The sequence below is a fragment of the Engraulis encrasicolus genome, chromosome 7 (assembly GCF_034702125.1).
Source record: "Engraulis encrasicolus isolate BLACKSEA-1 chromosome 7, IST_EnEncr_1.0, whole genome shotgun sequence".
Lineage (NCBI taxonomy): Eukaryota > Metazoa > Chordata > Actinopteri > Clupeiformes > Engraulidae > Engraulis > Engraulis encrasicolus.
In genome coordinates this window covers 14,022,316-14,045,381 of record NC_085863.1, presented here as the reverse complement: position 1 = coordinate 14,045,381, position 23,066 = coordinate 14,022,316, and the positions used below count along the sequence as shown (strand labels likewise).

The window sequence follows — 23,066 nt, the reverse complement described above, 5'->3', positions numbered from 1 at the left end:
AGGATGAGAAGCAGGGTGATTGCTTTTCTTCCACATTTTTATTCTTATGCAAATACTTTGTATTTTCTTTGTCACCGGAAATCAATACACACAGGAAAAAAAATGTAAAGAGAATTGCTTACAGACAAACTCTTACAAAAGTCTTGCTAACAAGATACTGTATAAATAGTTGTCAACTGAATGTGTTTTAAAAGGCAAAACAGATAAGTTGCAATACGGTGACAAAAGCTCATAATGTATTTGTAGAATTTAAAAAAAAAATTGTCTGCATTAAATTGGCGCAGGTAACAACTCTAGAAACTATGGGCCCCAATCTAAACAATATTACAGACTTCTGGGCCATGGAAGCTCAAGGAACCCCACACCTGTTCTGACCCCTGTTCCATCCTGCTTAACAAATGAAAAGTTTTGTTGCAAAATGGCATATCCACTTTTGCATTTTAGTATTGGAAATGACTGTTCAGTAGCCCCATCATCTAGGCTAGGTGTGAATTCAAATATTTTTATAACATACTTTTAAAAACCTATACAAAATGTATTTTGCGATGGAATGCCTAATTCAAAAATTTCAATTTCCCCAAAATGTTCCAAAATGGATATATGCCATTTTGCAACAAAGCTCCTCAAATATTGTTCAGATTGCTGATGAATTCTACAGGCCTACATGTATGTGAAAGAACAGTCAGTCTGAATGACTTAAGAGTGGCATGTCCATGGGCTAATTGAGCTGAGACGCCATAGCATTACGATCGCGACCAGGGTTCAAGGTCCTTTGACGATCCGTACCTTTTCTCTCTCTCTCCCACTCGCTTCTTGTCACACTCTAGCACTGTTCTATCCTAAACTAAAGGCATGAAAGGCCCAAAACTATCGTAATAAAAAGTGCCGTGTTCAATGTATAGACGTACTGCCATTGGGCCTGCTTCTACTGTAAGCCAAAGGAAAGAGTGGTGATTTATTGGTGATTTATTGTACCATCGACCTAGCCTGGTTATCACCAGCCTACACCACAGGAGAGATGGGGACCATCTATTCATTTTCTCGTAGGGTAGGTCAATCTAAACTAATCAAAATACAATCTATAGCTTGATGGAAAGTTAGGTTCACATTGACTGTCAACATGGTGGTTCTGTAAACAAAATATAAACCTGCCCTTGTTTAATAATATGTCTTGTCCTACCTCCCTGTTCAGTGGCTGGGATCCAGGATTTCTATTCTGTCCTTCTGAATGAGTACACAAGGCAGCATGGGAATTTTCCCAGGCTAGCTTCGACCAGTAGCACACCACACTGTACATAGAGCACTTGATAAACGCTACGACCAGTAGCATACAATACAGAGAGCACTTGATAAACGCAGGTAGCAAGAATGCCCTCTAAGAAGAATGACATATGACTGAAGCGTGGCCAGACTAGACGTTCGAATAAACTTCATAATCAGAATAGCCAGGGCCCTGCCGTGTCTCTAAGGGCACTGGGCTGCTATGCCGGCGACCCGGGTTTGAGTTCGGCTCAGGTCCTTTGCCGACCATTTCCCTATTATCTCACACAGTCAATCTTCTGGTTTTTGTCGTCTCCCGTGTTGATAGCAGCGCTGCCCTACAAAGGAACAGAGCAGTAACTACACATTTTGTCAAAATTTTGTTAAGACTCACTGCAAATGGTCTTCATACCACCTCTTTTATCTTTTGACAAGGATCTAGGGTCCAAATGTGTCTAGTTTTAGAGATACTGCTTTGTCAAACTTTGGTATTAACTACAATATCCAACCAAATACCAAGGCTCTGAAGGCATTTTTTCCAGTTTCATTGTTGCCGTAGTTACTGCACTTTGCCTTTGTCGGGCAGAGCAGCATCAGCAGCCTTGACCGTGTGCACGGGCAGCAACAGCCCCAGGGCCCACTGGGAGCCGAACACGTCTCTCAGGTTGTCGCGCCACTCGCCGCGGCTCTTGCCCAGGCGTCCCCTCTTCTGCAGGTGGCACCATGTCTGGCCGCGCGCCACCAGCAGAACCTGCTGGCAGCAGAAGCCGGCGCACACCAGCCCGATGCCCAGCCACACGTACAGCATCAGCACCAGCAGGAACTGCAGCCCGGGGATCAGGCCTAACCAGCACACGTATGGGGAAAAAAAGACAAAGCCAGCAGTATTTATTAGATCAGGCCTAACCAGCACACGTATGGGAAAAAAGACAAAGCCAGCAGTATTTATTACTAGAGATGCCCCGGATCCTGATTTTTAGGATCCTGCCGGATACCGGATCCACTGCTTAAGATCCTGCCGGATCCGGAACCGGATACCGGATCCTACGAAAGGGTTGAAACACATAGCTTACTCACACACGTGGGCCCTTTTTATCACGTTGTCTCAAACTATTTTGACTGAAAAGCCTCGGCTACCGGATCCTGGAACCGGATCCGGATCCTGTGAAAAATATATTATCCTGCCGGAACCGGATCTTGGATCCTGTGCATCTCTAGTTATTAGATCAGGCCTAACCAGCACACGTATGGGAAAAGAAGATAAAGTCAGCAGTATTTATTAAATCAGGCCTAACCAGTGAGCACATGTGGAGAAAAAGACAAAGCCAGGAGTATTTATAATTCATTCAGAGAGTCGTGTTCATGAGAAATTAATGACAAATATATTCGTGCACAGCTTTGTAAAAGGACCAGGTCACAAAATGTGCTTTGCCTGGAAGTATGATATATAAGTCAGGAACTGCAGGCTGGGGATCAGGCCTAACACGTGGGGGAAAAAGACAAAGCCAGGAATAGTTCTGTTAGGGACTCTACGTGTCTCAGCTTGCAGGTGCACCACAGTGGGACGAACATCAGTTCTTCTCAGTAGAGAATGGAGCACACTGCCACTTTGTTTTTCTAAGTTTTTATTATGTGCAAATACCCGACTAACGTTTCAGTGTTGCTACTGTACGTCTTCTTTGGACTCTGAAGAAGGTGTAGCAACACCAAAACGTTAGTCAGTGTTTGCACATAATAAAAACTTCAAAGCAATGCTGCCGTGAGCTCCAGCCTCTACTTTCAAAACCAGGAGTATTTATAATTAATTCAGAGAGTTGCGTTCATGAGAAATTAATGACATATATTCGTGCACAGCATTGTAAAAGGACCAGGCCACAAAATGTGCCTTGTCTGGAAGTATGATATATAAGCACTGTATACTGTATATAGGGACATATATAAGCAGAACATAAGTCAATATACGCACTGGAATTAGGTTTTGCCTGCACATCAGTTAACACTTAAGTGTTATTTAGCTAGCAACTGGTAAGATTACAGTTAGACTTCAGAAGGGAAAGCTGAAAGAGATTATTCCTGATAGAATGCCGCAAGCTCTCTCCAACTCACCTACGAAGAAGTATCCAGTGTAGAGGGGGAGCAGCGTAAGGAACGTCAGCGGGTTCTCAAAGGAGAGCGAGTACTCCATCGTGAGGTACGCCACCCCCAGAACCAGCGAGTACAAGCAGATGGAGGAGGTGTAAACGCAGAACATGATGAAGTAACGCATGTTGCTGTTGCCTATACAGTTCCCCGTGAAGAAACAGTGGTGATCCCGCCTCAGAATCACCTTCTTGCACAGCTTGCAGAAGTGGTGGTTGTTGTGGAGGTAGTAGGCGTCCATGCAGTCAAAGGTGCACAGTGTCTGCTGCACAGTTGTTTCGTCGTCGGTGGTCTCCGACGGGTACCATATAGTCATGACGTAGTTGCCCAGGGCGTTGAGCATCATGAAGAGGAAGAGGCATGTGTGTATGAGGACGCCGGGGGTGTGGAAGATGGCGGGGATGAATAGGGCCAGGTGAAGGCCGATAGTGATGGCGGTGGCTGCGTAGAAGTAGGCCGGAGCCACCACGTTCAGCAGCCGCAGCTGCAGCATACGCATCACCATACCTGCAGCATTCACAAACAAACAAACACATAATCATAATAATAATAAAACAAAGGAGATACGCACTTCACGCTTCTAAACTAAATTAACAATCCGGTGCAACCAGAGCAGGACTAAATTACATGTACAAAGGAAAAAGAATCTGGTGCCACAAGGATGTCTATTTTCTGTTTATTTTTTCAGTGCAGTAAGACTAACGTTTCAATATGCGTCTTCATCAGAGTCCTAATAATAATAATAATAATAATAATAATAATAATAATAATAATTTTGCACATTTTACACTACTGCTGTACTCTGTATTCAACCACACTTTGTATCTTTGTATGTGCGAATGTACGTACATACTGTATGCCCTCTTACAGCGTCGCTTTCAATAGATGTCACGGAATGTATAACGTAATATTACGTGTAAAGTGTGTGAAGGCAAAAACTTCAGATTACACTTAAGGCTCATATGTTAACTCCTAATACACGCCTAACTGTACGTATGTATGAGTGACATATAAGACATGTGTAAAGCAAATTTCACAAATTTCTTGTTCACAGTCAATCAAGTCATTATTAGTGATACAATCATAACAAGGACCTAGTAGACCCTTAACACATGTCTTATAAGTCACTTATAAAGGCAGTCATTAGGCATCTATTAGTGAACAAAGATGGCAGCTCACTGAGCCTTTGACACACAGATCGCCATTGACATAGTTCCAAAATAGTTCCAGGAAGTGACTGCAAAGTAAGGTAAAGGTAAATGTAATTCATTTCAATTAAAACCATCTTTGCTTGTTCCGTAGTGGTTTTCTGGTAGTCTCTAGCAAAGAGAAAGCCACCGCCTCGAATTATTTGAATCTACGTGAATCACCAACCGACTTCCTGTAGGCCTACCCCGGTTGTCACAACTCTGGGGTGAGTTTCTCAAAAGGGAAGTTGTTAGCCTGTTAGCAACTTCGGTAGTTGCCAATGGGAAAATGCATTGAAAGCAACGAAGTAGCTAATGTAGTAAGCAACTTTGGTTTTGAGAAATTCACCCCTGAATTCCATGGCTCTGGTGTGCCCTATAAGCCTGCTCCTGACCATCCCATAATACTACCATTTCATTTCGTATTCATGGTCTGGGGGTTGTTTCATCTGAAGCGATTACAGGAAGCAGGAAGTTGGCACTCAGTTCTGGTTTGAAATGATTGGATAGCTCTGACCTAATCGGCGACAGTTACTCAACAACAACATAGCGCAGGCGTTTACTGTATCGTCACGAGTGTCCTCCCCCTTTCGACCCCACCACCCTGTCTCTTCGCTTATTGGCTGTTTCCTGGGGAGGGTTGGCCGGCCAAATCCTAGTGCTCAACATCGCTCCACAGAAAACAGGGGCCAGACTAGTAGTGGAGCCAATCCTTTGGCGGAAGTATGTAGGATGGCGCGCAAGCCTAGTGCCCTATTGACCCCTTTAGAAGTTACGACATCACTGACTGCGCGCACATTGTTGACTCAAACACACACACACAAAAAAACACAGAAAAAAGTAAACTTGTTACGCTATTGAGAGGGGCAATAGGCTGTTCCAGAAGCATAGGAGATGGTTTGTGGTTACAAGAAATTAAACATACAGAGTGAACTGAGGACACCATCAGGAATGCCCGTGCCCGTGTCTTCATATCTTCAGTTATGGTGACCATCTATTTTCTTATTTCAGAAAAAAACACCTCGCTTGCTTCTTTACAAACATGCGGTACATGAAACAGTACAGGGGTCTACTGTATATGCTGCCATTGGAACAAGAAAGGCCTCAAGGCCAGAAGCTGAGGATGCTGCCATCTAGTGTGCCATTCAGTGTACTTCGGTTGGTGAGTAAGTACAGTAGGTCTACTCACCTGCAATATAAGAGGTTGGTCTAACTTCTCATGTGGGTATCCTCTGTGATCCATGTGTGTCCATTTGGTCTTCGTGCTGTCATTGGATACATGTTGTGTGTCATTCAAAGCTGTAGTTATGTCCGGAAAGTTCTGGAATGCCAGAACTTTTAGTTTTTCAATTATTTTTTTTTCAGCAGCGTCAATATGTACTGTATACAGGGCTCTAAATCAACATCACCAGCCAATATGGCTGCTAGATGTTACTCACTCTCACTAACCAAACACATACTCACAAATGGGTCAACAGAAATTCCATCAGCATTTGGCTGGTTGGCAGCTGATAATTTAGAGCCCTGACACTCTTTCTCTCTCTCTCTCTCTCTCTCTCTCTCTCTCTCTCTCTCTCTCTCTCTATATATATATATATAGAGAGAGAGAGAGAGAGAGAGAGAGAGAGAGAGAGAGATAGATATTTGTTCACATGAACTGTAATTATGTTTATCTTTTTTTATTTATCCATTGCTTGTCATCAATATCATTACCTGTAGCAATGCAGACCTTCCACTCCACATTATTTGTTCTCCGAGTTGTGAAATTTCACCTGGAGATGGCAGGTCCTCTGATTGGTTTAAACTCCTTCACAAATAAAAACACAAATCGTGAGCCCAGTTAAAGCTAATTACACTTTGCACACATGAGATCTGCCTCTCACTTCTACTGAGATCTGCCCATGGGGCTTGTCAAAAGATTTTTTTTTAAAAGAACCTTTGCTCATGAAAAATGGATAATACTAACATAGATGCATAAATACATGTGCAGGCCATTAATGTTTTAAACTCTGCTGAGCTTACTTTATTGGCTGGCATGCATAGAAAGTAGGCAATATGAAAGATACACATCTGGCAGTAGAACTCTAGGCTATTTAAAAGCAGAGCCTAAAACACTGGCTTTATGCACATGGCAGGTAATGAATTGACGTCTCAAAATCTCTAGACTTGCGTTAATAAGAATAATTTGGTTAACTGCACAAATAGGATTTTCTTCTGAAAGCCGATTGGTCGCCTGTAGACGCTCCAATCAATTAGTCTGGATATTTCCCTACCACTCATGATGAGACACCCTCGGTAAGCATCATAAGGCTGCCGTTCAAAATTTCATGAAAACACGAGTTTTCTTCTATTTCTTTTAACTTTGCTTGAAAAAGGTGACCTGCCTCAGTATGAAATGGGTCATTATGTTAGATCTGAGGTAACCTCAGACCAACAATAGAATCGTAATCTAATAGCCTGTTGATGCTGCCGACATTAGCATTAGAAACTGATAGTAACATAACCTTGCATAAGCCCGCTGTACCCTCTGAAACACATACCGCTCGTGGTGTCGCTCCGTCGACGTCCATCGCCGCATTGAAATCAGTTATTTGGAGCCCAAACGCAGGTCTTCGGCACGAGCGCACGGATGCTTTCTACATCAGCCGTCCACAATGGTACCCATACGTGTCATTGCATCTGCCTCCTCCTCCTCGCTCCTAGCACCCGTTGCTAAGAGACGGTGTGCTGAGAGTAGGCTACCGGCGCGCACCACCAGTGATGTGTAGGCCTACAGTTAGAGAGCTTTGCAAAGTCTAGTACTGAACATGGGACAGACTGAGATATTCCACTATTCGTGGACTATTTTTGACTCTGGGCGATAGGGAGCCCTTGGGGGGCATTGAGAAGAACATAGCTGGGTGGGGGTGGGGAGTCAGTTAGTTACAAATTATGTTTAAATACCAAGGGTGACCTTGGCAGGCTCATGAGGAGGCTCATCAAGGGGGTGTTGGGGTGCTTATGATGAGATCCAAGGGAGGTGTGTAATCTGAGGTCACGTCACAGTTTAAATGCCTTACCTTTTCCCTGCTTGATCACCCATGATGTAATACAGTTCAATGGGGTCATGTCACAGTTTTTAAAGTATAAGGTTAGGTATTGTATAAAAATTAGTTTCCACACACATTTATTTCCAAATATTTAACATTTTATTTATTTAGACTTTACTCAACCCCTCAGACAGGCTGTATTGCCTCACTGATGAAGAAAATGTTCTACAAATATACTAATACTGAACAAAAAAACGTTTGTTTTAAAACCAGTGTTTTTTTTGTTTTTTTTAACATAAAACCAATGTGGGTATGATACCCGCAAGTCACCAAAAAAAAAAAAAAACAGCATCCTAACACACCGACATCATATGTAACACAGCATCAATGGTTCCTACACAACAGATGGATACTTAAAAAGGTAAATCAAGTGCAGCAAGAGATGGATACATTTCACATTCAACCAAGAACCAAACTTGGCAGCTTCTCTGAGCATCAGATACGACGATTAAAAAACAATAACACTTTTGATAATTTAAATTTGCATTTCTGAAATATAATCAAGTCAGTGGCAAACATGACATCAACAAATGTTTGTGCAGAGCCACTAAGCATAGGACATGGAACATCATACCACCACCACATCTTTGAACCATTTTTGGACATACAAAAAACATAATGCAGGACGGCTGTTTTACATTTGTAGAATGATTATGTTTGACTGTTATGTACACACACACTTGCACACACAGCAAGTTGGTTGCTTATGCATACATATTTAGTGTTGCTACATTCATGTAACATCTTGTATTGAATGACCATAGCTGCTCACATTCTGCCTGCCTTTTGGATGGAGTAGAGTAGGATGACTTGGTGTAGATAACTAACATTGATCTCTAATATGGCAACATACTGTTTTAGACAATAAAGCTTTTTAAATCGGATTGTGCGGACAGCAGGCATTGGGACGGGAGGAAGACACCAGTGCTTTTGGACGGGGCGGTGAGAAGAGGACCAGAAGAGAGAAGGAGACCTCATGACCTGTCGGTCCTGGCGGTGAACTCAAGGCAGTCTTCATCCTGTGAATGCCAGAAACCACACCTTAATTCCATTGTCATTTGTCGACCAACACTGAATGCAACAATACCTGAATTCCCTGGAGCTTGTTGTGTGTGTGAGAGAGAGAGCACATGTGTAGTGGTACTCAAGAGTGTGCTATACTTTTACTGTAATGTTCATTTATGTGTATAATGTCTTTGTGTATGTTTTGTATTTGTGTATTTATGTAAACTGACAGACACCTTAATTTCCTTCGGGGTTAATAAAAGTACTCTACTCTACTCTACTCTACATTTTGAAAAGAACAGACAGGCAGGCAGACAGCACAGAAAGACAGACAAACAGACAGATAGACAGCATGAAACAGTCATTTCATCAATCCAAAGGCTGGTAAATTGAACATGTACAGTAACATGTAATGTGCCCTTTATTTAACATTCCACTTTCTGCTGTGGTGGGAAGTGGGACTGAACCAGAGATTCTTTAATTATATAGATATATGCCAATGTAATAGGTTACGGGCACCTAACATGACCAGGTTCCGGTCTGCCTAAAGGGACGTGTCATAATAGTCCTAGCATTGAATAGAACAGTCCTTAGGTCTGCCTAGGTCTGCCTAAAGGGGGATTTCACCCCCCTCCCCCTTGCAATAATAGAACCCGGAAACAATGGGCCAATGGAACCTCTCTCTCTCTACTCTCTCTGACTGAACTCTTGTGCCATCAATAAAGATGAAGGCAGCAGGCATGCGTTGCAGGCAACATAACATCCGACTGGAAAAAAGCTCTGACGCAGACACTGGCATCATCAGTACATTGGTACAACTGTTATGTTAGTCATGTGTCCAGGATACAGGGTTATTTCCCCATTGTCTTACAGGTTAATTTATCAAACTCATGTTAGTATAGCATTCAACCGTTTGCATGTCCATGTTACCTGATACTTGAGGTACTCAAGTAGCTGAAAAAGAAGCTCACAGTTACTTGTTGTCAAATGTTAACTTGGCATACTTTTGTTAGTGTAATGTGTATTAAATTAAAAAGGTAGTTATGATGTCTGCCTCAGTGCCTGGCCGTCTTACCTGAGGCGTGAGGTATTCAAGTTGACTGAAAAAATCAACGACTTCCTGGTTCCCAGCTGCTAATGCCTGACGAGAGAGAACATATGGAAAACAAAATGTTACTCTCTAGTGCGGCCCCCCCTTTTGTATGTTGTTTTATGTTGCAATGTCTTATTTTATTTATTTATTTTTATTAGCTTTACTCTTGTTGTTTTTATTATTATTATTACTGTATCATTTTGTCTTTGTCTGTTTGAGAATGTGTGCTGTTTTATGTAATTGTGTACCTTGTATGTTTTACAAAATTGAAATGAATAAAAATGTTAATCACAAAAAAGAAAACAAAATGTTACATCCATTTAGCCTAGTAAACCAGCGCAACCCGCTGGTCGCCAATTTTTTTTTTTTGCTCGAGTGGGTCTGGCCTCGTATCGTTTTAGTGGTCTGCCAGGCTTGCCAAGAATCTGGCAAACCAATCACAACGCAGAGATTTCTTTTGAATCAAAGCGGGCAGGGTTTTGAGGGAATGATGATGAAGCTCGCAACGTTGGGAAAGCACATCAACGAGAAAGATTGTGCTGATTGGTTAGAGCGCCGGCCTATAGGCACAGGTACGGTTTGAAAGACAACGAGTTGTTCTCATCAACAATCGGATGTACTATTCATTGGGGCCAGACTAAATTACACATCCAATCTCACATTTAGGCTGGCTTATCAGGGTAACATCCATTACTATTCTCAATGTCATCCCGAAAAAGCTGTGAGATCTGTAGCAGGAACAGGCTTCATTTCTTACTGCTCCTACAGAGGACTGCATGGTAAGAGATTTTATCTCAGAAGGCGGTATGGCGACTGACTTAGCAAATTGGACGAAAACAGGGATTTCTTTGGTGGGTCGGGAGTCGAACAGGCAACCCTCAAGGTACAAACCTGACACCCTAACCCACCACTGACCCATGACTGAAATGTCCCTCAAGGCTTTGATTAAATTATTCTTTTTAATCAAAGTCTGATAAACGTACCACTTCAAGAGGGGTCTTATCATCGTAGCCTGGCAGGTTGAGGTCCACACCAGCCAGAGCCCATATCTCCAGCCCCTCAATGTCCGATTGGGCTGCATAACTGTAGAGGGAAAAACACAGACGGAAAGGTACAGTAATAAGCCATTCGTGTCTACTGTGTTATTATATTGCATTACACATTACAAATGTATGTGTGCAAATGGTCCCACTTTGGTCCCACACACAGCACCTATGGAGCTGCACCATGTGACTGCACCTTACCTGCAACTGGGAGCATTAAAGGGGTATGCCACTATTTTGATAAGCCGTTGTCTTGCTTTAAGACAAGTTAAAAGAGGGAGTATGTAGCTAAGCTAGTGAAAGTCAATGGCTCACTGTAGCATGTAGCATGCTACACGGATGCATTGACTTTCACTAGCTTAGCGACATGCTCCCTCTTAACTTGTCTTAAAGCAAGAGAACGGCTTACATGAAAAATAAAACACTTTACCACTTTATAAACCCTGGCCAACGATTTTAACTGTATTAAGCCCCAAAATAGTGGCATACCCCTTTAACAGTGTTGCGGACATGTATCATTTACTTCAGTTATTTTGTTTTGTCCAGGACCTGTGCCACTGATGTACCGTATGCATTCTCTGCTTTCTTCTAACACACAACTTCCCCTGAAATAAAATAGGGTCAATAGTTTTTGAGTATCATTGCATTATATATGGTTTAATGCTTTACAAACCTGCACATCTCTGTTCCTGCGTCCTCAATCTCACTAGGGGACAGATGCGCGCCAGTTTTCCTCAGAAGTTTCACAACATCTTTGCGTCTGAGGAGTACAGAAGAGAGGATGGGAGTGGCTGTTAATTAGTAGCCTGACACACCAGGCCACACCATTTAACATTACCATACAACAATTAAACTATAATTCACCACAACACACACAGAAATGGGAGAATTCAACTAGCTATCCCAACTAGCTGTCTTGTTGGTCTCCTCAGGTGAGCAACCAGCTCATGTAAGATAGCTCGACAGTTCAGTTCAGAAATGACCGTCATTAAAAGTCCCAATGTCCCTGGGTGAGGCAGGCTGCTCCAGTGGGGGTCCGAGGGGTCGAGAGCACCCTGGCTGCACTACGCAAGTCAATAAGGAGGGGGCATTTCTCAAAACTCTACTGCGCACACTTCCAAGTGTATCAGCCTAATTAGTCACGCCCAGTGATTGGATACTCTTTACTAGTCACGCCCAGTGATTGGATACTCCGCAGATTTCACCAAAGAGTATTCAAACACAAATTAGACTGATACACTTGGAGGTGCGCGCACTAGAGTTTTGAGAAATGCCCAGGCTCTCAACTGTATCAGTCTCCCCAACGAGAACCCGCTGCTCCCAGCTCGCTCAAGAGTCAGCAGGCTGACAATGTCACACCTCTCTGTAAAACCTCAACAGCTCCACGGGCCTTCAAAGTAAGAGTCCCTATCAGCAGGGTCCCAATAACTTTGAAGAAACCTTATTAAGATGGTTGAGTGAAATGAAATTGACCGGAGCCAGTAGATGGCACCAGTCGACTCGCCAGGCTAATTATAAGTAAGTAGGTACAAATCGTACCACTGTACTGACTGTACCACTTGGTTTTATTATGGCCCTTCTTTAATTGTAAAGCCTACAGCATACGTCAAGTGAATGTTGGCAGATGCCCAAATGGCAACTAATTTACAAAACTAAAGAAGGTTTAACCAAAGAAGGTGGATCTAACAAGAAGCGTCATTTTGTTTCTTTTCCGGTATCCACTTTATGTTGGGTGAACGCCCCTTTAGGAGACCTTCGGTTAGGAGACCTTCGGAGTCCTGAGGTTGAGAATCAATGAAGTCCCCTTAGCACTGTAGATGGCGGTAGCATACGTCTTGCGCAAACACCTCAAGAAGAGAAGAAGTAGGGGACAACGCCCCCTTAGGAGACCCAACTCACGCTTTTGCATTGAGTGGCCGTGTTTTGCGATATCTTGCTCGGATTCAGTATTTTTGGTTTAACTGTGTCGAAAAATTACCTGAAGCGCACAGCATTGCGCAATGGCGTGTCGCCATAGCGGTCTTTGGCGTAGACGGTGGCCCCTTGACTCAGCAGATACTCCACCACCTTCAGGTGACCCTCGCACGAGGCGATGTGCAGCGGGGTCCGCCCGTCATAGTCCTCCATGCTCAAACTGCTGCCCTGTAACAGGCAGGCAAACACAAAGCAAAATCTGATGATACAAAAGGAAGATAGTAGAGAGAGTAGAGTTGAGTGTCTTTTATTGATCCCAGGGGGAAATTAAGGTATCAAGTAGCATACATACGTACATACATAAATACAGAAGACATTACACACAGGTATTACACACATCCTTAAACATACGCATATTAACCATATATAGCACACTCTTACATACATTCAGCCCAAGGCAGGCATCTTACTCTCTCTCGCTCACACCCCACCCAACCCAACCCAACCCAAATATCCCAAGAGGTTAAAAAAAGGTCTGTTAGGGGTCAAAGGTCAAGGTCATTTTAAAATGTACAGCTCCTCATTTTATTACAAATATTACATGTGAATATGGGAATGACAAAAATAAACAAATTAAGAAGATGAAGGCCTAAAAAGAAGTGCACCCATCTCTCTCAAACTGCAAAACCAGTTTACCTACGGGCACTAATCAAGTAAATGTAACTGAACTGAACTTTAACACAAAATGCTTATTTCATTTCGTGCACAAATGCAATACATTGAATTGAAAACTTTATTACAGACTCCATAAAACACATAAAAAACACATGAAATGCTGAACAGCTCCACAAGAAACATCTAATAATAATAATAATAATTAGGGCTGGGACATTAACGCGTTGATTTCGATTAATTAATCACACGATTAAAAAAAACAATCGCAGTATAATATAGCTACATAGTTCTGGATTAGGCTAGTGGAGGGCAGTATTACGCTTGATGGTGAACAGCCAACTGAAATTGAGAAGAGTTCTCCCTTCTTTTAAAAATGAATAATATTTTTAGAGGAAGCTTATTTATTGTAATTATTCAAAATCCATGTTAAAAAATATATTTTTCACTGTTCTCAAGTCAGATATTTAAATGAGATTTCAGTTTTTCTCGATTGCTCACACACAATTCTCAAATTCTCAAAACTCTACACACAAATCTCCATCATCAGTTCTCAAATTCTCAAAACTCTACACACAAATCTCCATACCTCACACACAGTGGGCAAAACTTCTCACTACAGTACCTCTGAAAAATGCACGTCTTGTCTCAAAACAATGTACTCTCTTCTAATTAATTTCGTTCTCAAATGAAACACACAAGCAGTCATTTTAATACACTCTTATGTGAACCATTGAACACTAATATGCACAAGGTAAAACTCTATACTCAACTTGACACACAGTAGAAACTTATTTTCTTCACGGTTCTACTTACTAAAGAGGGTATTTTTCTGTAGTAAAATACTGAAATATTGTTTTTAGACTCAGAGTACACAGATGTGTGGCAAAAAATATATTTTACATATTTTTCTGACATTTAAAAAAAATGCACTAATTTATTGTAAAATATTGGGCAACCACATAAAAGTGATCTCTTGTATAACAAATGTGTTTTCTCACTGCATCACATGCAATGCGTGTCCTTATGGGGTGATGATTTCAGATTGTAAACCGGTATGAAGAGAGTTTGCCCATGTGATGAGGAAGTGAACATAGTATGGCAGTTGATTTTAGTATTTTGAATGGCAGTGTGTTCCATGCGACAAGCAGGGATTTTCTTCATGAAAATTGTGTGTAATCCAGAGAATTGTGTGTAGTGGTTTGAAAAGAGTGTGTTTTAAAACTGAAACGTGAGTGTAAAGAAGGAATTGTGCTTAGTGTTCAGAGACATTGGTTAGGGGAGTTGGGAAATTGGTGAGATGTTCCGAGAATTGTGTGTGAAGTACCAGAACTTGTGTGGAGGCAAATCGAGAAAAACTGTAATTCGATTAACTAATTCCAAAGCCTATAGATTAATTTGATTAAAAATTTGAATCGAGTCCCAGTCCAATAATAATAATGTAATGGAAACTAAACATGCATTTGCATTCTCTGAGCATGAGGGAGATGTTGATGAAGTGAACAGAAAATCTGAAGTGCTCAGGGAATTGTTGAGAAAAAATCTTGAAGGTGCTCTTTGGTGTTGGGGAAAAAACAATATCTTTTTAAATAGGGAGTCCGAGCCACTTTTCTTGTGCAAAAATATTAAAAAGCCTTTATTGATTATTTGGCTATTAGGTTATTATTCCAATATGCAATATGCGACCTTGCGTCCTCCACTTGAGCTTGTGGCCTCGTATCAGGAAGTAATACATCATGATGACATCACTGACAACAGCATTATATTTCAATATCTCGCAAAAGCTCAATTCTAAAGCCATTTTCTCATTTGCAAACGGTGATGGTGAATGAAAAACAGTCCCCCAAAAGTTGTTGTGGCTAGGCTGACAGCTGGGAAACATTATTGTTTTCTCCACGGAGGAGGGGCCGGGAGGCGGGGCGAGGACACAAACACAAGTGGCGGACGCAAGGCTGCATATTGGAATGCAAACAAGGTCTCTGTTAGGGGTCAAAGGTCAAGGTCATTTCAAAATATAACAGCTACTCATTTTATTTAAAACACATAACACATGCACATAAGACATATAACACATGTGAATGACAAAAAAATAATATGTCAATGAACATGGATCAACAAGAAGGCCAGTTTCAACTTGGACACCTCAGAAGCAACAATAGTACACATCTTAGTTGAGGGCATCAAGAAGAAAAAATTCTGAAAGCTTTATGCTTCTTTCATTTTGTGCACAAAAGCTTATGCTTAACACAGCTCCACTAGAAATGTGTAACAATAATAATAATTACATAATGCGGTACATAGATTTTGTGTAGTGCTTTTCTAGACACCCAAAGACACTTGACAGCATAATAACAAAACAGACACATTTTACAAAGACATCCTAGTTCACCCACAGCGAGGCATTAGTGACAAGTTGTTCATCCATCAAGAAAGGTGAAAAATAGTCAGAAGTTATAGTGGGTTTAAGCAAGTGGAAGAGAGTGAGCAGCAGCAGCCAAAATGCGCCAGCGTCCGTCCACACGCCCTCATTCCGGAACTTAATTGTGCAAATACAACACACGACCTGTGTCTCAAGTAAATACAAAGATTTAGACCTTTGTTTTTTCAACCCTATAAACCCTTTGACCTTGAAATAGAATTTGCCCAAAAGTACTAAGGCAACATGCATGCATGTGTATGTGTTGGAATGCATCAGAGGTTAAAACATTGCCCCTTAAAAACAATTCACTTAAAACAACATTGTAAGATTTTAGTTCTCTGGTGGTATTTGAAGAGGCATTGGCACTATCATTTCCCTGATGGCCAGTGTATTACAGGAAAGGTGTCAAATCAAAATCTTCATTCAATTCACTTACACCAGGGGTCCCCAAACATTTTTCTCTGGGGGCCACATTATTGTTCCTGGCTGTGATCAGGGGCCGGGATCAATCATGTGGGCTGTATACTATGCCACTGCCTGTTATAGCCATAATCTCTAGCACAAAATAGTTCATCATTACAAGTGATTTGCAAAAGAAGAGAGTACTTCACATGTTTGAAATACCACCGGTATTGCTTTTCATTTCTAATAATCATGTAAAAATAGCAAGGAAAGGTTAGAAAAATATGGTGATTGACAGTTTATGAGTGATCCAATAGAAATGGCAGGCCTGTTTACAGTGAGATGAGAAACTATCAAGACAAGAAACTTCTCGTTATTCACACTAGGTTAGTGAAAAATAAACTCTAGGAAGGCCTGTCGATAAACAGAATAAAATATTTTATCTTTTTTTCTCTGTGAGGATTGCTTCTTTGGGCCAGTTCAAATGGTGAGGTGCAGAGAGATGGAGGGCCGGTCGAAGGGGCATGGCGGGCCGCATCCGGCCCCCCGGCCTTAGTTTGGGGACCCCTGACTTACACCAATATTGTAAGATTCACTTACCCCATTTTAGCCTAAGCCCTTTTTGGGAAAGGGTGCTCTCTGTCTATTAAATCCTTAATATCTCAACCTCAAAAGCACATACAAACATGAAATAAGTTGCATTTAAAAGCTAGGACACTCATTGTGCAGTAGAATGGGTTCATTCTCAAGCATACCCCCATTTTTTAACAGAAAACCCTCAAATCTCAAGAAACTGAATGCAGCGTTTATGTGTTTCCAGGCTACAATGGGTTAAACCAACATTCTAAGATGGTAGTCATCTGGTGATATTTGAGGATAGGAGGCACTAACCATTTCCCGGATAGCGTCCAGGGCCTCGGTATCACCGATCTTAGCAGCAGCACAGGCCAACGTCGGGGTCAGAGCATCCCGGATAGCCTCCAGCTCCTGTGGTGATGGACACAACAAAAATCAGAACAGACACTGTGGAGAAGACGATCATTTCAAACTGGGTGTTCAGAGTGGAGAGAGAGGCTTAGAGGGCTGGGCAGGTGAAGTTAAACATGAAACAATCTATAGCTCTAAGTCCAGAATTTTGAAGAACGAGAGATAGGAGAGCAATGCCTTGGGTCTCAAACAAATGTACTGCGGGTGCTCTCCAAGGGAAAAGGGCATCAAAACTTCAAGGGAGTAAAGGAGGGTCCCGAGGTAACATTATATTTGCTTTTTACTTTTTCCACAGGCACATTTCCACACGCGCATTTCAACTTGTGCATTCTCAACTTGTCTTTTTCAAGGTGAAAAAGGTATTTCATAACCCCCACGCAATCCCACAGGCTAATATCCACAATGCCACAGTACATTGAGCCAATGATTAAGGCAAAGGGATTCCCTCCTGACCCAGTATTCAATATTGACATGTCGTTTCAAAAGTACCACATTGAGTGATTTGATGGGATCCTAATTTTTCTCTTTCTTTTTCCTTTAAAAACTTAAAAGTAAATGGTGATGTATTCACGGTATTCAAATATTTTGAATTCATATTTCCATATTTTTTTCAGATGCGCCCCCCTATAAATATATGTAAAAAGGAATAAGCAAATACAGTAAATACCTGAAAATCACTTAAATTGTGGGCCCTGAATCTTTAATCTATGAAAGACTATGACTACGAAAGACTTCAACAGAATGATGGAAATTAATAAACTTTACCATGATAATAGTTTCTTTGTAAATGGCCTGTATGTGCAGGGCCCCTGGCCAAGACAATGTGTGTGCAGGGTGGGTGAATGGGCTGGAGTAGTGTGGAGTGTGGAGTAGAGGTGTTGAAGGCCACAGCTGAGAGGGGGGGTGCTCAATTGCCATTAGGGGGCATTAACCCATTTTATGTTTTAAAGTACTAAGGGGGGCACTCTTATGATGAGGTCAAAAGGTAGGGAACCGCTGGGCTAGAGGTATGAGGCATGACTGACCAGTGCCCTCTGCCCAGCAGTAGGGGTGGGTATCGCCAACCACCTCCCAATACGAAGCACATCCCGATTCAAGGGTCACGATACAATACAATGTGTATCCTGATACAGTGATGCGTATCGCAATATTTAGACCTACACTTTAAAAAAAAAAAAAATCTTTTTAAACCTTTTTAAGATAGACATGAATGACCAAATATTACTTTTTTCTGTAGAGCAGCAGTTACACTGTAGTGAATGTCAAAGGCATGACTGACCAGTGCCCTCTGCTCAGAACAGCAGTGAACCTGACACTGGTGCCACACTACACTACATGCCAACTGTGCCATCGTGAGCCCCATCACTCATCGGCTATTTCCGGAGTCGTTTAGATTGCAGATATGGCAAATAAACATCCTCCCAGATCTCAGTCATTACTGAAAAGGGATTGAAGCAATGTGGAGAACTTACATTTGAAAAAAAAATATATATGACCAGTGTTTCCCATATATTGAGGAAACTATGGCGGCCCGCCATAGTTTAAATTTGGCCGCCATAGTTTCCGAAAATGTAAAAAAAAAAAAAAAAAAAATTTTTTTTTTTTTTTTTACGATTTCCGTTTTTGTTAAACACGATTTGAATTACGATTTCCTTCGCATTTTCCTCCTGGAGTAAATACATCCAATAGAGAAAACTACAAGTTCTTGAAAGACAGAGGGATCAAAAGCCTAGTCAAGTTGTTGTAGTTAACTTGGGTTTGGGAGCAATAAAAAAAAACCTTCAGAGAAGGGACAGTTGGGATGAGTTTACTAACACTCCCCAGGCTTTGTTTTACAGTTGTAATGAGTTAGGTGACAGGCCTTCATTGACACGGCAGAGGAGACATTGAGCTGTATATAGAAATGAATGTGAATATAGACATAAATGTGTAATATGTTGTTCAGCCCTCTCAATGGGAGGAATTTTGAAAAACTGGCCCTGTGACCAGCACCCCTCATGTAGAATGTGTACGCCTGTGTGTGTGTGGGGAAAAGGCATAGCCTACCCTCTTAGACCCTTTTTGTCTATGTGTTAACAATTTCACAGTACTCTTAAATTCTTATCTCTGCTCCTATTTTGTTTTATTATTTTTTTCATTACATAGACCCCTGCATGAGGGACGAATGAAACTGTGTTGTAAACAGAAATTATTCACTGTACTGCATTTAAAAAAAAATATATATAAATGTACTACACCCCCCCGCACACACCCCCCCCCCCCGTGAAAAAAAGGCCCGCGTGAAAAGACCCCCCCCCCCGCGAAAAAAAAAAAACCCCGGCTGCCCCCATAGTTTCCAAAATTTCTGTGGGAAACACTGATGACCATCAATTTTATTTCTCATTATTTCTACATTTACATGTTGTTATCTTAATATAATGTATGTGTTGTAGTAGGGGCTGGTTTGGTGTATTGTGAATATCAGTGAGCTGACTTGTAAGTTATATACAGTAGAGTACAGTAGAGTACAGTCGGTGTACCACAGTGACAAACCCAGAGGAGCTTTCAATTCAAATACATGGTTAACCTCTCAGCTGTTGAACCTGCCATTTATATCTACCAGCGCTCCTCTGTGGCATAATCAATGGGCTGAAACCATGGAGGTAGTATAAGAACTGGAGAGATGAATAAGTCCCGCCTCTAATCATTTCAATGGGAAATGCTAGGCTAGTGAATTCAGTCAAAATTGAACGAATTTTTCAGCTTCAAAGATGGAGTCGTTTCCGCCGCCAGTTTACTCAGCCATTTACGTGCCACGTTAATGACACTTACGATTGACTAGAAAGATATATGGAAGATGGGCATTGGATGCATGGAGGTGCCCAATCACACACCTGTATAGGTATGTGTGCCCAACACTAAACTCGCGCACCCACCAATCGTGTCATCCCTCTTTGAGCGAAGTGGCGGCGGAATTGCGTCGAGGAAGTGCCTTGCTAATCGCCGAAGCTAATCAGCCAAATCCTGACCCCCTGGCTGAAATGGCCTTATAAAGGCATCCAACCCCTCATTGTTTTAGGGGGACTACCCAGGGGTAAGGGGGAAGTGGAGAGCAGTCGGGAGGAGGAGAAGAGCGTGGAGGAATGAAGAGAGGAAAGTGAGGGGAAGGAGTGGGAGAGCAGACGGAGTGATGAGGGAGGGATGGGCGGAAAAAGAAGAGGAGTGCATCAGACAAGACAGAAGGGGTGCCACTGTGAACAGGAGAGGATTTGGGAGGAGAGGAGAAGAGTGTGGAGTGTAGAGGAAGGAAGGAGAGAGGAAAATAGTGCAACGCCACACAAGAGTGGATTTAGGAGAGGAAGGGGCAGAGAGAAAGGGATAGGAGCAGGAGTGGAGAGGAAGCGAGGAGACAGGTGTGGAAGAGAGAAGAAGTGATGTAAATGGAGGTCTGTCAAGTCAAGGATGAGAGAGAGAGAGAGAGAGAGAGAGAGAGAGAGAGAGAGAGAGAGAGAGAGAGAGAGAGAGAGAGAGAGAGAGATTGTAACATCCAAAGTGAGCTAGAACTGGATCGGCCCAAAGAAGACACAAGAAGCTTGTTTAGCCACAGCGACTGTATTTAGTGTCGTCGAAGGTGTTGGGATGGGAAAACATAAGGCGTCTCTCCCTACCTCCTTGCAGCTGATGTTGAGGGACTTGGCGATGACCTGTATGAAGCGGCTGTCACTCAGGGTCAGCTTGGCTCCCTGGATGTCAGCGGTCAGCTCACCGCGCAGATTACGACTCAGCAGCTGCACACACACAATTACAATCAGATCATCATTATATTACATTACATTACACCTAGCCCAGTGGTTCCCAACCTATGGGTCGGGACCCACCTTATGGGTCGCCAAAGATCATCAGATAGCCCATTTTGACTAAATGACAAAGCATTTAACTAATATATGCATAGAAGCAACACATCAAACATTTGCTACATCAAATATGTTTTCTATATTTGACCAAAGACAAATTGAGGAATAAAATAAATAAAATGAGGGCATATTGTGTCATTCCTTCTCGTGTGGGCGCTCGCGTGGTTGGGTCACCAAAGCTTACAATGGTAAAAACATGGGTGCCTGACTAAAAAGGTTGGGAACCACTGACCTAGCTGACGTTTTCATTTATTCAAAGCGACTTAGTTATTATTTTTCAGGGTATTGATTACAGTCCCTGGAGCAATGTGGGGGTTAGGTGCCTTGCTCAAGGGCACTTCAGCCATGGATGAAGATGTAGGGAGAGGTCAGGGGAGATTCGAACCGGCAACCCCTAGATTGAAAGATCAACTCTACAACCACTAGGCCACGGCTGCCCCAGTACACGTAATCATCATCATAGTCATCATCATCATCATCCATGTTATTCGTTATAGGGTGCCTTTCAAGACACCCAAGGTGACCTTGCAACCAAAAAATAAATTCAAATATTCACTGGATTTTAAATTATTAACCTATGTAATAATTCTGTAATAATTATGTTGATTATTCAGTTTACAGTCAAGAATTAAGACACAGTTTGGAGTGAATGTGGAAAAAGTGCAAAACATAATGCAGCAAAGAAAGTCAACAGAATAAATACGTCGTGCATAGAATACACATAAGCTACATAATGGATTCTCATTAATTTCGCATGGACCGTTTCCAACTTTGGGAATTCCCACCAGGGTTTTCGATAGCCTGGTTCACACCAGACGGTGGGTGTGTAGCTTCGGTGCCCCCTGGCTGAGCAGAGCTACACACACCACCGTCTGGTACACCATAGAGCACATTCCATCTCCAGCCAGAAAATAGACGGAGCATTAATTGCTCCTGCGCGGCCTCATCAACAACAAATTCCTTCAAAAACCTTCCTGTTAATCTCTGAAGAGTCGATATAGTCTATAATCTTTTTTTTTTCTGATAATCTTTTTTTTAAAAATTTTTTTTACAATTTTTTACAGCCCTGAAGAAGGCCATTGTCGGCCAAAACATGTTGGCAATTTTTAACCGTTCCACTATGAACTAGCTGTTTATTAAAAGCTTTTTAACCAAGAAGAAGAGTGCCTTGGATATTTTTCATTGACAGCGATAGTCTATAATCTGTCCTGTGACTCCTCAATGCGAGCTACCGTTGACATTGAAGCAATAAATGCTCCATCTATATTCTGGCTGGAGACGGAGCATGCTCTATGGTACCAGACGGTAGTGTGTGTAGCTCTGCTCTGCCAGGGGGCACCGAAGCTTCTCACCCACCGTCTGGTGTGAACCAGGCTAGGTTTTGGAGGTCCAGGGCAGGACTAGCCTGGTCCTGACCATCCCATAATACTACCATTTCATTTCCTATTCATGGTCTGGCATTTGTTTGCTCTGAAGCGTTTGTAGGAAGCAGGAAGTTTGCACTCAGTTATAGTTTGAAATTATTGGACACCTCTCACCCAATCGCTGGCAGTTACTCAACAACAACATAGCGCAGACCAATGGCTCTGCGCAGATGTGTACGTCATTGTCACGAGCATTCTCCGCCTTTCGTCCCCACGTGGGGGGCGTATTCGATTATTGGCTGTTTTCTGGGGGGGGCGTTGCAATCAAAATTCTACTGCTCCAAGCACTCCACAGAGAAGCACGGCCAGACTACAGTAGTGGAGCCAATCCTTTGGCGGAAGTACGTAGGATGGCTCGCGAGGCTAGGACAGCTCACCTTCTTCTTGTCCTGTAGGGAAAGGTCCTTCCTAGCTAACACATACGACAGCTTAGACAGCGCCGCCTCGGGAGTCATATCACTGCCGGGGATGAGACCAGCATCACAGAGGGCCTGCGGAAAGACATTCATTAATTAGTAAGTACATTAGTGAACATGTGC

At 42.3% G+C, this 23,066-nt stretch overlaps 2 protein-coding genes across 3 annotated transcripts in view; both read right to left on the bottom strand.

Annotated features, from left to right (window-relative positions):
* Nucleotides 1-1,538: 1,538 nt before the first annotated feature.
* On the bottom strand, nucleotides 1,539-3,904 carry zdhhc22 (zinc finger DHHC-type palmitoyltransferase 22). The gene is made up of 3 exons (XM_063204243.1): nucleotides 3,367-3,904; nucleotides 1,829-2,103; nucleotides 1,539-1,598 (listed from the first exon to the last, which is right to left on the bottom strand). The coding sequence occupies exons 1-3, from the start codon at nucleotides 3,902-3,904 to the stop codon at nucleotides 1,539-1,541; spliced, it is 873 nt and encodes a 290-aa protein (XP_063060313.1).
* Nucleotides 3,905-7,761: 3,857 nt separating this feature from the next.
* The window catches only part of LOC134452491 (60 kDa lysophospholipase-like), a 34,223-nt gene continuing 18,918 nt past the window's right edge, over nucleotides 7,762-23,066 (bottom strand). The window contains exons 9-17 of one of the 2 annotated variants that reach the window (XM_063202899.1): nucleotides 22,905-23,018; nucleotides 20,858-20,977; nucleotides 17,115-17,210; nucleotides 12,795-12,958; nucleotides 11,490-11,576; nucleotides 10,757-10,856; nucleotides 9,756-9,821; nucleotides 9,611-9,634; nucleotides 7,762-8,694 (exon numbers count right to left, since the gene is read on the bottom strand). In XM_063202899.1, the coding sequence (XP_063058969.1) occupies nucleotides 8,650-8,694; nucleotides 9,611-9,634; nucleotides 9,756-9,821; nucleotides 10,757-10,856; nucleotides 11,490-11,576; nucleotides 12,795-12,958; nucleotides 17,115-17,210; nucleotides 20,858-20,977; nucleotides 22,905-23,018 (816 nt within the window). In that variant the 3' untranslated portion in view covers nucleotides 7,762-8,649. The remainder of the gene's footprint in view (nucleotides 8,695-9,610; nucleotides 9,635-9,755; nucleotides 9,822-10,756; nucleotides 10,857-11,489; nucleotides 11,577-12,794; nucleotides 12,959-17,114; nucleotides 17,211-20,857; nucleotides 20,978-22,904; nucleotides 23,019-23,066) is intronic. The other variant, XM_063202900.1, reaches the window with a different exon arrangement.

What these genes read in the sequence shown, in the direction of transcription:
- zdhhc22 (XM_063204243.1), bottom strand. Translation starts at nt 3,904, where the DNA reads ATGGTGATGCGTATGCTGCAGCTGCGGCTGCTGAACGTGGTGGCTCCG. An exon ending in CACTGGATACTTCTTCGTAG is followed by an intron (nt 2,104 to 3,366) that starts GTGAGTTGGAGA and finishes TGTGCTGGTTAG; the next exon opens with GCCTGATCCCCGGGCTGCAG. An exon ending in CTCTGCCCGACAAAGGCAAA is followed by an intron (nt 1,599 to 1,828) that starts GTGCAGTAACTA and finishes GTTCCTTTGTAG; the next exon opens with GGCAGCGCTGCTATCAACAC.